Below are 14,082 nucleotides of genomic sequence, written 5' to 3'. Positions count from 1 at the left end.
GGAATTTTCTCCCTAAACTGCAGCGATTTAAAACTGCTCTACCGATGCATTCGTATCTTGCGTGCCCGCCGTTCAAAGTACCGTATTTTCCGCACTATAAGGCGCACCTAAAAACCACAAATTTTCTCAAAAGCTAACAGTGAGCCTTATAACCCGGTGCGCTTTATTACGATTAATTTTCATAAAGTTTCGATCTCGCAACTTCGGTAAACAGCCGCCATCTTTTTTCCCGGTAGAACAGGAAGCGCTTCTTCTTCTACGCAAGCAACCGCCAAGGAAAGCACCCGCCCCCATAGAACAGGAAGCGCTTCACCCGCCCCCATAGAACAGGAAGCGCTTCACCCGCCCCCGGAAGAAGAAGAAAAAACGCGCGGATATCACCGTACGTTTCATTTCCTGTTTACATCTGTAAAGACCACAAAATGGCTCCTACTAAACGATCCGGTTCATAAAAAGACGCAATCTCTCCATCCGCACACGGATTACTACCGTATTTCACAGCAACTGAACCGCACTGTGGAACGGGAGCACGTACGGTGAATATTCGCTCCACAGGGAATGAGAAGTCATCCTTCACTGTGGTTCTAGCTTGCCATGCTAACTTCCACTCATGGTGATATTCAAAAGGAAGACCTTGCCAAAAGAGACCTTTCCAGCCGGCGTCATCATAAAAGCTAACTCGAAGGGATGGATGGATGAAGAAAAGATGAGCGAGTGGTTAAGGGAAGTTTACGCGAAGAGGCCGGGTGGCTTTTTTCACACAGCTCCGAAGGCGAACACACCTTCACTAAGACGGGCAGACAGCCTCGGACGACATACGCCAACATTTGCCAGTGGATCGTAAATGCTTGGGCAGATATTTCGGTCACAACTGTGGTCCGAGCTTTCCGGAAGGCAGGATTCACAGAACAACAGCGACACTGACTCCCGATGACTTCTACGAGACGGAACCGGCCATTTTGGATACCACGCTTGCGCAACTTTTCAATTCGGACACCGAAGACGAAGAATTCGAAGGATTTACGAATGAAGAATAACTTCAGAAGGTGAGCGCTATGTTTATTTTGTGTGTTGTGACATTAACGTTCGACCAACATTATGTTACTATTGCTCTACACCATTTTGAATTTTACTATGTTTGTGATTGCACATTTGCGTACATTTTGGGACAGAGTTGTTAGAACGCTGGTTTTCAATATATTATTAAAGTTTGACTGAACTATCTGACTGTTTTTTTGACATTCACTTTAGCGCAGCGTTTTTTTGACATTCACTTTAGCGCAGCGTAGGCGCGGCTTATAGTCCGGGGCGGCTTATTGGTGGACAAAATTATGAAATATGTAATTCATAGAAGGTGCGGCTAATAATCCGGTGCGCCTTATAGTGCGGAAAATACGGTAACCCAGCTAACCTTCTCATCCCTAGTAAAAACTGTCGGAGTAGGAGCTCGTACTTACTTGATGCTATTGTAAATGTTTTATCAAATATGTGACGTTGAAATATCTTAAGTGGCTGCCCCGCCTCACAAATTGTAGTAAGCTGTTTTTACATTTACGTATGCCCTAAAACAAAGGCCCAACTACGGAGGGGCCCAGTGCCAACTCAAATATTAACTATGAACACTTATCATAATCACAAGTTATTTTAACAGGATACACCCTGCCAAATGGTAGGCAACCATCAAACTACAAGAAGGGACTGATGAAAAATAAATTACAATTATGCAGTGCTAAAATTAAAAAATAAACACAGCTTCACCACTTTACTCACTCATTTTTGTGCTTTTAATTCTATATAACTTTAGCCCCAGACTTCTTCTGTTTGTTTGATATTGTCATTACTGCCACAGGGTGTGAAAAAGTGTATTACGACTGAGTACCCCTGCGACCCACATGGTCCACAGCTGAGACACAGATATTTTTAACACTGCCCTAGCAAATGTGTTAGCTTGCTACTCTGCGACAATGTGTTGCATCCGCTCCATCTGTTTACTGTATGTCCTGCAACCTTAAATTGAGCATTTAAGTGATAGTTTGAGCATTTTGGATCGAATCAGAGGGGCTATACTATATAAAATTGAGGTTGGTGCGGCCTATATTAGATGCGCTCTATAGCCCAGAAATTACGGTACACACGACTGCAGAAGTGCCTATTTAGTCCAACTCCTTTTAAAGGGGAACTGCACTTTTTGGGGAATTTTGCCTATTGTTCACAATCATTATTAGAGACATGACAGATGGATTTTTTTAAAATGCATTCTAAATATTAAATAAACGTAAATAAAAATCTGCTTACAGCGGAGCCAATGAGAGGTCCTCTATTCCGCCCATAAAATCCAATAACCATTCGAAAAGCACCAACAATACTCCATTTACATGTTGTGACTTGAATATTAAAATCAAGTATTAGTAATATTGTTATTATAAGCGCTAACGCACAAAAACTATTTACAGCGGCACCGTGATCACTACCGTGTGTCCCTATGTTTACATCATCCAGTGGTCTGCTGCTTCCTCGCTTCCCTGCTTCTTGGAAGTTTATTGTAGCTCATAAATCATGCCTCACACCTGGAAAGTAGACGGCTGGGGATATAATCTGACAAGTTGGTACACATTGACAGGCATTTAAGATCTGGAACTGGCGAGAATGACATGAAAAGATGCTTGGTTCAAACACCCCACCACCCCATTTCTCCGCGATGATTATGAGACATTCTTCATCTAAATGGCAATATATTAACATCCTAGCAGTCGGCATCGTAATGACAGCAGACCTTGTACAGTAAGTGATGTTTTATTATGTTTGTTTGCTCTCATAAAGTCTGCAGTGAGTAATAATCAGTGATGAAGGAAAAAAAGAAAACGCGGTGATGCTTTTTTGAAATTAATGCGCCCGTATGCTTAAATTGATCAAAATACATAAATATTAAATGTTATTATAAATGTGCCCGTTACTACTTTACATATATACATGATGTAAGTACGTATATAAAACCCTAATGGAGGTGTTTGTATGTTTTTTTAAGGGCTTTATAGGCAGAATTGAACGGCTCAATTGGAAGCTGACTTTTGATTGCATATATTAAATATTTGTAATACATTAAAAAAAATACAATCCATCCTCATGTCTTCCATAATGATTGTGAACGGTAGGCAAAATTCCCCAAAAAAGTGCAGTTCCCCTTTAAGCCAGTAGCATCAAAACATAAGACTCTAAGAACATGCAAGTCTTCAGACAGGACTATCAATACTCTTGACCGCCTCTGTTACAGAGTTTTGTAATATCAGAAGGTCAGCACTGCAATAAAATTAGCCTTTGTTTAACTAAAATTACTATTGGATATTGTTTTTGTCATGAATCAGAACTTCTAGTTTGTTCTTTATATCATTTGCCTCAAAATGGTCCTTAAGTTGGCTTTTTGTACTGAAGAGCAACAAACCTGTTGAATTTGAGCATGGTCTCTAAAGTGACCCAACCATCATCAAGCTGCAGCTGTTCTTTGAGGAAGCGATCTCGTAGAAGATTGTGGTCTCCAAAGTAGTACTAGAGAAAACAATACACCGTAAAGAAGAAAGTTATTGATGACAGACTATGTAGAGTGGAAAAACAAGTTGACTTGCTTATTTGTGGTTCATTGTATCAATTAAATAAAATCCAATTGTATTTACAATCCACAAATTATGTGAAAATACCATCTAAACAGCCCAAAAATGCCACATATTCAGTTAGCCATTTTGAATATTCCGCTCCAAATACCTTTGGCTATTTTAGGATATTGACATCCCAGTATTGACGCTTCTGCACTCTGACAATGTTATCAGAGGCGTCATACTGGAAATACGCAAACATTGGAAAGAGATGTGCTGTTTATCATTCACAATCTTTATATAAGACAAGAACACATGCTTGGCTTTTTATGCATCCGCAATCGTAAATAAATAGCTAACAATTGGGGCAACAGATGGAGGGCCCTCCGTTGCGCTTATTCTAAAAACATCCAGAAAGCGCTAACAATACTTACACTTTACATGTCATGACCTGAAAATTAAGCAACTATGAGTGATATTGTTAATATAGAGAGACAAACTATTTTAGCAGCAAAATGATAGCAGTGTGCGGATGCTATTGTTAAAACACTACGCCAACAGCTGCTTCTGCTTTGTCTCAAACTTACTAAAAGTCAATTCCATCCAACCATCCATTTTCTACCGCTTGTCCCTTTCGGGGTGGCGGCAGTTGCTGGAGCTTATCTCAGATGCATTCGATTCTAGATTTTAATTCATGCATTTCTCACTTGGTAGTAGACAAATGTGGCCATGGATTGACAGGCTGGTCGACTTTTCTCTCCACCGGGATGGCGAAATAGACCCCAAACAGTGCTTCCTGCAGAAACTGTTTTTTCAACCCTTCATGAGGATTGTGATCGATTCTTCATCTAAAACGGAATTATGTGAGCGTCGGTCGGCATCCCAGCGAGAGTGGAAATATTACACCAAGTGTTTGTTTTATTTTTGTTTATTGTTAGTTTGTATGTTTATCAACTAGCAATGCTGCGGACGCTATAGTGTCACGATGAAACTGCATCCACAACTTATTGCTCATCCTCTGTGTTTGGGCCCAAAAATATAAGGTCCTGGATCATAATTTTTCCAAAAGTAATTCTTGTTGGCTCTCACAATGTCTGCTTGATTAGCATTGATGTTGATGGGGAAGGGATCTGTGGTTCCTAGCCCGATGTCATGTGATCACGCGACTGGCTTCCTCATTATCACTCAAAAGGGCTTGAGAATCTTTGTGAGATTTATACCATTTTGATCATATCTATTTAGCCGCAAACTTTGGAAGTCTTTTGGTGTCAAATTAGATATATATGATAGTAGCTCCAATATAGAGGCAACTTGTTTTTTCACTCTACTGGCACTTTAATAAGGACACAAATTGATGCCAGTTGAATACAAACCTCCACTTGACGTGCCACTTTCATCTCAACTGGGGACATCTCTTGACTTTCAGACATGACTGTTCTGTGGACAAAAAAAAAAATAGTAAATATAAATGTCATATATAATTGGAGGGCAAGGCTTACAAAACATATGAATAAGTGTATTCATTTCCAAAGGGCGGTATGCTGAGACATTTAGAGAACTGTACCATATAGGTGGGTTGCAATCACGTGACTTAGAGGCACATCCAGGTTTCAGTCTAAGCCCCATTAGGCTACTGTATATTAACCTGAATCTATGCAGATTTAGGGTTATTTTGAAAGGTTTAGAGGAAAATATAAAAGCGATCCTGAAAAAATATTTAAAATTGGATGGGTTGGATTTTTACACTCTTAAGAAAAATACTGCTACCTCACTTCATTTGACACTCACAGTATTTAGCAAAGAAAAGATTAGAAGCACATAATGTATTTGCATCTGGGGGTCTACAAATTAAGCATTAATCCGTGAAAGACAAAGTTGCACTTATGCGTGCATCGGTAAGTAACGTATTTGATTGACATAACGAGTGCCGTGCTGCTGTGATCGTGACGCTAATGAGAAAAAGGATACGTTTGTTTGCAGTTGATTTTCTGCTACAAATATTAGTCTCATCTACAACTAATGTCTGCAGTTATTTTAATGGTGTGAAGTTGGACTGGGCGATATGGCCTTTTTTTAATATTGCGATATTTTAAGGCCATATCGCGACACACAATATATATCTCGATATTTTGCCTTAGCCTTGAATGAACACTTGATACATATAATCACAGCAGTATGATGATTCTGTGTGTCTACATTAAAACATTCTTCTTCATACTGCATTAATATATGCTACTTTAAAACTTTCATGCAGAGAAGGAAATCACAACTAAATAAATTACTATTTTTTTCATACGGTGTTGATCTGGAAATGTTTGCCTCAGCATTTTGATGGTGTGGACGTGTGGCACCGAACGGAGATGTTGACATGCGGAGAAAGCACTCTTCATTCTCTAACAGGTGACTTTTCAAATGATGCTACATATTAGCAGTAATGCTACTTTTTATAGCAACGCTTTTTTTTTTTTACCGTATTTTCCGCACTATTAGCCGCACCTAAAAACCACAAATTTACTCAAAGGCTGACAGTGCGGCTTTTAACCCGGTGCGCTTTATATATGGATTAATATTACGATTCATTTTCATAAAGTTTCGATCTCGCAACTTCGGTAAACAGCCGCCATCTTTTTTCCCGGTAGAACAGGAAGCGCTTCTTCTTCTACGCAAGCAACCGCCAAGGTAAGCACCCGCCCCCATAGAACAGGAAGCGCTTCTTCTTCTACTGTAAGCAACCACCCGCCCGCGTAGAAGAAGAAAAAGCACGCGGATATACCGTACGTTTCATTTCCTTTGTGTGTTTACATCTGTAAAGACCACAAAATGGCTCCTACTAAGCGTCAGGGATCCGGTTCATGAAAAGACGCAATCTCTCCATCCGCACACGGATTACTATTTCACAGCAACTGATATTCCTGTGAACCGCACTGTGGATACAACGGGAGCACGTACGGTGAATATTCGCACCACAGGGAATGAGAAGTCATCCTTCACTGTGGTTCTAGCTTGCCATGCTAATGGCCAGAAACTTCCACCCATGGTGATATTCAAAAGGAAGACCTTGCCAAAAGAGACCTTTCCAGCCGGCGTCATCATAAAAGCTAACTCGAAGGGATGGATGAAGAAAAGATGAGCGAGTGGTTAAGGTAAGTTTAAGTTTACGCGAAGAGGCCGGGTGGCTTTTTTCACGCAGCTCTGTCCATGTTGATATACGTATGTTTGTGATTGCACATTTGCGTACATTTTGGGAGTGAACAGAGTTGTTAGAACGCTGGTTTTTAATATATTATTAAAGTTTGACTGACCTATCTGACTGTTTTTTTGACATTCCTTTAGCGCAGTTAGATGCGGCTTACAACACCGGGCGGCTTATAGGTGGACAAAGTTTTGAAATATGCCGTTCATTGAAGGCGCGGCTTTTAACCCAGGGCGCCTTATGGTGCGGAAAATACGGTAATTGAATTATATTTATATAGCGCTTTTCTCTAGTGACTCAAAGCGCTTTACATAGTGAAACCCAATATCTAAGTTACATTTAAACCAGTGTGGGTGGCACTGAGAGCAGGTGGGTAAAGTGTTTTGCCCAAGGACACAACGGCAGTGACTAGGATGGCGGAAGCGGGAATCGAACCTGCAACCCTGAAGTTGCTGGCACGGCCGCTCAACCAACCGAGCTATGCCGCCCCAATATAATATTTTGCCCCACACTTGACAAATTCCGGTTGTCTGTTCGACATATTCCCACTTGAAGCCAAACCACCGCCAGACGATGGACCCCCTGCTGTTTTTTGGGGGAATTAATTATTCCTTCATCTGTTACCAGATTCGCACCTTCTCTCTCTCGTATTACCACTCGCACGGCTGCGATAGCATCACAACTAACGTTACCCATGCTGCTACCTCTTTGCTGCGCGAGGGCGTATGTGACGTGTGTAAGAAGGTGCGCTTGTCTGTCTGTGTGAGAAGGAGACACAGGAAAGAGCGAGGAGAGCCTGTAGTCGTGTAATGCCAGCAGCTAAAAGCAACTGCGTGAGAACGTATACTCGAATATCACGATATAGTCATTTTCTATATCGCACAGAGACAAACCCGCGATATATCGCGTATATCTATATATCGCCCAGCCCTAGTGTGAAGCATGTCTATGAAGGTTCTCATTCATCCAGGTCACTGTCATCTCTGTGCGTTGCGTTCAATCGATCGTAACTGGTCATTTGCAGAAAAACAAACTGTCAAAGCCAGTTAGGATTGGTCGTTTGCATTACAACAGTTTTTCTCACTACGATAGGGCACAACCACCCTTGCCCTGGGACACCCTCCTGGTTTTTTGGAGTATAAATAGTTTGGGTTTTGGCACCAACCGCTGGACTAGATGTGACCAATCTAAGTCTATGAGCACAGACTGATGAAGCCTACTCGGATGAGCGGCGAAACGTCTCCCAAGACAAACCAAACAGTCCAGGTGCGATCGATTGAACGCCCTGAAATTATGATGTGAAGTTCATATTTTGTCTCATGATTTAGCTATGAACGTCCCTGTTGTTCAGCAATGTTTGCTAGCGATATCAGGATTCAGTATAAACTGTTGAGCATATGAGAGTTTCATTCATCTAGTTTATTTATAGTATGAAGGATATTTTCTTGATGCTAACAAATATCACCAAAGACGCTATAATGTGGCCATCGGTGTTGAATAAAGCACTTGGCTTTCCTGCACAACAAGGAATGCTTTAGTTTCTCCTATGAAAATCGAAAAATACGGTGGATTGGAACATCCATCCATCCATTTTCTACCGCTTATTCCCTTCGGGGTCGCGGGGGGCGCTGGAGCCTATCTCAGCTACAATCGGGCGGAAGGCGGGGTACACCCTGAACAAGTTGCCACCTCATCGCAGGGCCAACACAGATAGACAGACAACATTCACACTCACATTCACACACTAGGGCCAATTTAGTGTTGCCAATCAACCTATCCCCAGGTGCATGTCTTTGGAGGTGGGAGGAAGCCGGAGTACCCGGAGGGAACCCACGCAGATTGTTGTTCCAATCCAGGGCAGCACGGTGGAAGAGGGGTTAGTGCGTCTGCCTCACAATACGAAGGTGCTGAGTAGTCTGGGGTTCAATCCCAGGCTCGGGATCTTTCTGTGTGGAGTTTGCATGTTCTCCACAATATTTATAACTAGGACTTAATGTAACAGGGTCAACTATCCATCCATCCATTTTCTACCGCTTATTCCCTTTGGTGTCGCGGGGGGCGCTGGAGCCTATCTCAGCTACAATCGGGCGGAAGGCGGGGTACACCCTGGACAAGTCGCCACCTCATCGCAGGGCCAACACAGATAGACAGACAACATTCACACTCACATTCACACACTAGGGCCAATTTAGTGTTGCCAATCAACCTATCCCCAGGTGCATGTCTTTGGAGGTGGGAGGAAGCCGGAGTACCCGGAGGGAACCCACGCAGATTGTTGTTCCAATCCAGGGCAGCACGGTGGAAGAGGGGTTAGTGCATCTGCCTCACAATACGAAGGTGCTGAGTAGTCTGGGGTTCAATCCCAGGCTCGGGATCTTTCTGTGTGGAGTTTGCATGTTCTCCACAATATTTATAACTAGGACTTAATGTAACAGGGTCAACTATGTCAAGTAAATATAATGTATTACATAATGTTGTATTATTGTTATAATTACACAAAATGTGTAGGTTACATGAAAATACCTTAAGGTTGTTTGATGTTTTGTCAATATGTGGAACCATTGTCTCGTTGTGTCCCTCCTACTGCAATAATTGTTGTGACACATGCCTCTTTATATGTGTTGGACACGCCTTTCTACTTCCCTTTTGTCCACGATTTCAACGTGAGAGGTAGGCGTTCACGCGACAACAGAAAAGTGTATTTAATGTCTCATTAAGAACTGAAGTTCACTATTTGTTGTTCTGTATTATTGTATTTGTGTAGGGGCTCGACAATTGGCAGAAAAATATTAACTACATTTGTATTTCCTGTATAGTCAGGTATGTTTTTATTTAACTGTGTTATCGTACGTAACTTCCCTTTTGTCCACGATAAACGTGAGAGGGGCTCGACAATTGGCAGAAAAATATTGACTACATTTGTATTTCCTGTATCGTCAGGTGCATTGCCAAGAGTAAATTGCAGCTGAGCAGCAACCCCTGGTGTCGGTAGTTTATTAAACCCTACACACAACGCAGCGGAAAAGAACACCGGTTACAATAACATGACGTTAGCTGATTTGCACAACTAGGTCTTTGTAGTTATATTTAGGCATATAGCAACTACAAAAAACTAATGTGATCTATTGTCATTTATTTCTGTTTAGTTCTGCTATCAAACACTACTAATTTAAGTCGATTGCATCACAGAAAGTTTTTTAAACAAATCAAATGTTCAAACATTTTACAAAGTGATCACTGCAGAAACAAGCGGTCCGATTGTATTCCACAGGAGGATGAAAGTGATATTTTTAAAGAGCCATTTCCTTCGACGGACTTTCATTTTTCCTGACTTTATTACTTTTACGAGCCACTTCTTTAGGGACTCTATGAGAGCTATTTCCTATCTCACTATTTAAACGACTGTAACACCCAAGAATAGAACAGCAACACAGCATTTTCTGCTCAAACTTTACACTCACTTGTTTTCATCATAGACATCTTCTAAGAGTACGCAGCATCGAGCGCTACTTGCCGCCATCTTGGAGTGGTGATCCGCTCCACTCAGTGCAATTCATTTGGCAGGAGCAATGAACTGCCACCGCATTTAATTCATCTTACCTCACTGAATACCACTGATTTTCACGCGCTTTTTTGTCATACGTGTAGCTGTGATAAAGGACACGTTTTATTATTCATAGTTTGCTTAACAGTAATAGAATATTCTTATATGCTAAAAGTGACCAGACGTCCGAGATCAAAACTGGGAATATAATCCCAGAGAAGGGGGGAAAAAAACGGTCAGCTATTTTTAAATTGAAGAAACAATATGATTAGGTTATATATACATATGTGTATATCCTACATAAACAATGTATGAATACATTAGATATTTATATCGGGGCGTCACGGTGGAAGAGGGGTTAGTGCATCTGCCTCACAATACGAAGGTCCTGAGTAGTCTTGGGTTCAATCCCGGGCTCGGGATCTTTCTGTGTGGAGTTTGCATGTTCTCCCCGTGACTGCGTGGGTTCCCTCCGGGTACTTCGGCTTCCTCCCACTTCCAAAGACATGCACCTGGGGATAGGTTGATTGGCAACACTAAATTGGCCCTAGTGTGTGAATGTGAGTGTGAATGTTGTCTGTCTATCTGTGTTGGCCCTGCGATGAGGTGGCGACTTGTCCAGGGTGTACCCCGCCTTCCGCCCGATTGTAGCTGAGATAGGCTCCAGCGCCCCCCGCGACCCCAAAAGGGAATAAGCGGTAGAAAATGGATGGATGGGATGGATATCTTATAGACTGTATCTCTGTTGCTGCAGCAGCAGAGAGTTTATTCTGTTTTGACACTTTGTATTGATATTTTGTATTACATTCGTCCCTTAAATGATCTAAGGACAGCCCCAGACTGGAGAAATTGATCAGGCGGGCCGGTTCTACGATCGGAATAAAACTGGACTCACTGGTGACGGTGGCAGAAAAGAGGACTGTGGAAAAACTAGTAAGCATCATGGATGATGCCAGTCACCCTCTGCATACCGTTATCAGTAGCCAGAGGAGCCTGTTCAGTGCGAGACTGCTTCATCCCAAGTGCAGGACTAATAGACTAAAAAACTCCTTTGTCCCACACGCCATTAGACTGTACAATGGCGTGTACAGTCTAATACACATAGGGCGGTATAGCTCGGTTGGTAGAGTGGCCGTGCCAGCAACTTGAGGGTTCCAGGTTCGATTCCCGCTTCCGCCATCCTAGTCACTGCCGTTGTGTCCTTGGGCAAGACACTTTACTTACCTGCTCCCAGTGCCACCCACACTGGTTTAAATGTAACTTAGATATTGGGTTTCACTATGTAAAGCGCTTTGAGTCACTAGAGAAAAGCGCTATATAAATATAATTCACTTCACTTCACAACTCCTCTCTGAGGGGTGGGGGGAACTAGGATGACAGGGGATGCAAAACAATAACAGTGCAACACTTTTTCATAACATGGTCACTACTGCCTAGTTTCTCTTGTTATATTCTTATTTTACTGTTATATTTTTATTCTCATTGTTGATTTTTATTCTTATTGTAATATTTTTCTATTTTGTTTCCATTTATTCTCCCATTATTTACTTTTTAAATATGATCTCAATTCTGTACACTGCTGCTGGAATTTTAATTTTCCTGAGGGAACTCTCCTGAAGGAATCAATAAAGTACTATCTATCTTTACAGTGATTGTTTTATATGTATTTTTTATATATGTCGCTTTGGATAATAGCGTCTGCCAAATACTTAAACATATACTGTATAAACACCTGAAAGTCTTTATATCAACTAAAACCACCAATCTGGCTTTTACAATCTCTATCTTCATCATTTATTTCAACTTTGTTATTCAAGTATGACATTTTTAAATGTAATTCATTTAATTGACAAGCAATTCTATTATGGTCATACTCTTGTTAGCTAGCGGCTAGGATTTCAGTACTATTGAAGATCTTTGCTCCTTCTCAACTCTGTGGTAATATTCTTTTCACAAAATACAACCAATTAGGGCTGGGCGATAAATCGATATGCGCGATATATCGCGGGTTTGTCTCTGTGCGATATAGAAAATGATTATCGTGATATTCGAGTATGCGTTCTCACGCAGTTGATTTTGGCTGCGGACATTACACTACAGGTTCTCCTCGCTCTTTCCTGTCTCTCCTTCTCACAGACAGACAAGCGCAGCTTCTACACACGTCACCTACTGTCACGACATACGTCACATACGTATACGCCCTCCTTGAGCAGAGAGGTAGCAGCATGGCTAATGTTAGCTGTGATGCTAGCGGTAATACGAGAGAAAGAAGGTGCGAATCTGGTAACAAATGAAGGAATAATTAATTCCCCCAAAAAACAGCAGGGGTCCATCATCTGGCGGTGGTTTGGCTTCAAGTGGGAATATGTTGAACAGACAACCGTAATTTGTCAAGTGTGGGGCGAAAGTGTTGCTATAAAAAGTAGCATTACTGCTAATATGTAGCATCATTTGAAAAGTCACCTGTTAAAGTACCAATGATTGTCACACACACACTAGCTAGAGAATGAACAGTGCTTACTCCACATGTCAGTTTCAACATCTCCGTTCGGTGCCACGCGCCCACACCATCAAAATGCAGAGGCAAACATTTCCAGATCAACACCGTATGAATTTTTTTTGGATTTTTTTAGTTGTGATTTCCTTCTCTGCATGAAAGTTTTAAAGTAGCATATATTAATGCAGTATGAAGAAGAATGTTTTAATGTAGACACATAGAAACATCATACTGCTGTGATTATATGCATCAAGTGTTCATTCAAGGCTAAGGCAAAATATTGCAATATATATCGTGTATCGCAATATGGCCTTAAAATATCGCGATATATTTAAAAAAGGCCATATCGCGCAGCCCTACAACCAATAGTATGTTAATGTTAAATCTTACTTGTGAAAAGTAATCCCCCGATTCCTATTTTCAACAGGAAAACGCTGAACACCATCTTTGTTTTCTACCTGTCAACTGTCAGTGTAGGCTGCCCGCCGGCTCCTCATCACCACTTCAAGATGGCGGCCCAATTTCTCGCGTCACATCAGCCAATGCTGCGTCTACTTATAACATGTCTATGGTTTTAATGCTAGGCTCTCGCTGCTTGACCACCGTGTGAATTAAGCCGCGTAGAAGAAAAACGGAAGTGACGTCATATACAAACCTCCTATACAGGAATCAAATAGTTGAATTATGAAGAAACAAAACAAATGCGTGTAAACATTCAAAAACCACAGGTAGCAAAGATAACATGTTAAGTCCATTTATAAGTAGGTCGTATAACCGGACTGAGAAGTCTTTGGCGTTTACTGTCGTGTTAACATGTTAGCTAGCATGCTAACATGTCGCAGTTGCACACCGGGCGTGCTCACGCAAACACAATTAGCTGCCTTTAAGTTGATTCATTATATCTTTATTAACAACATTACGTGAAGTATTTAAGCAGATTCATTACTTTTCGTCACAATATTAATTCGTAAGTCGGTGACATTAGAGCGAGGACAGCATGCTCCCTAAATAGGCACAAAGGCAACGTTGCATGGTTTTATCAGTCAATAAATAATTCCAGGAGAGCATAATTCAATGACATTAATATATTGTTTGAAGTCAAATGGTTACGCTGTACTTACACCGAAGACGCACCGGCAGCAACTTTAAGCGTTCGAACCGAAATACTTCACTCTGACGCCAGACTGACCATGTGGGAGGGCGTGCTACGGGAAACCCCGAGGGTCAAAACACATAACTTCGCAGCAATTTTAAACACGTG

General features: G+C 41.5%; 1 protein-coding gene across 1 annotated transcript in view; it reads right to left on the bottom strand.

The window, feature by feature from the left end:
• Window positions 1-14,082, bottom strand: part of ssb (small RNA binding exonuclease protection factor La) — a 23,702-nt gene extending 9,620 nt beyond the window's left edge. The window contains exons 1-3 of the mRNA XM_061971649.2: window positions 13,943-14,082; window positions 4,961-5,024; window positions 3,440-3,543 (exon numbers count right to left, since the gene is read on the bottom strand). Coding sequence (XP_061827633.1) covers window positions 3,440-3,543; window positions 4,961-5,017 — 161 coding nt within the window. The 5' untranslated portion in view covers window positions 5,018-5,024; window positions 13,943-14,082. The remainder of the gene's footprint in view (window positions 1-3,439; window positions 3,544-4,960; window positions 5,025-13,942) is intronic.

This window comes from Nerophis lumbriciformis, linkage group LG13 (assembly GCF_033978685.3).
Source record: "Nerophis lumbriciformis linkage group LG13, RoL_Nlum_v2.1, whole genome shotgun sequence".
Taxonomy (NCBI): Eukaryota; Metazoa; Chordata; class Actinopteri; order Syngnathiformes; family Syngnathidae; genus Nerophis; species Nerophis lumbriciformis.
Note: the sequence above shows the minus strand (reverse complement) of the source record. Positions and strands in the feature narration are given on the sequence as shown.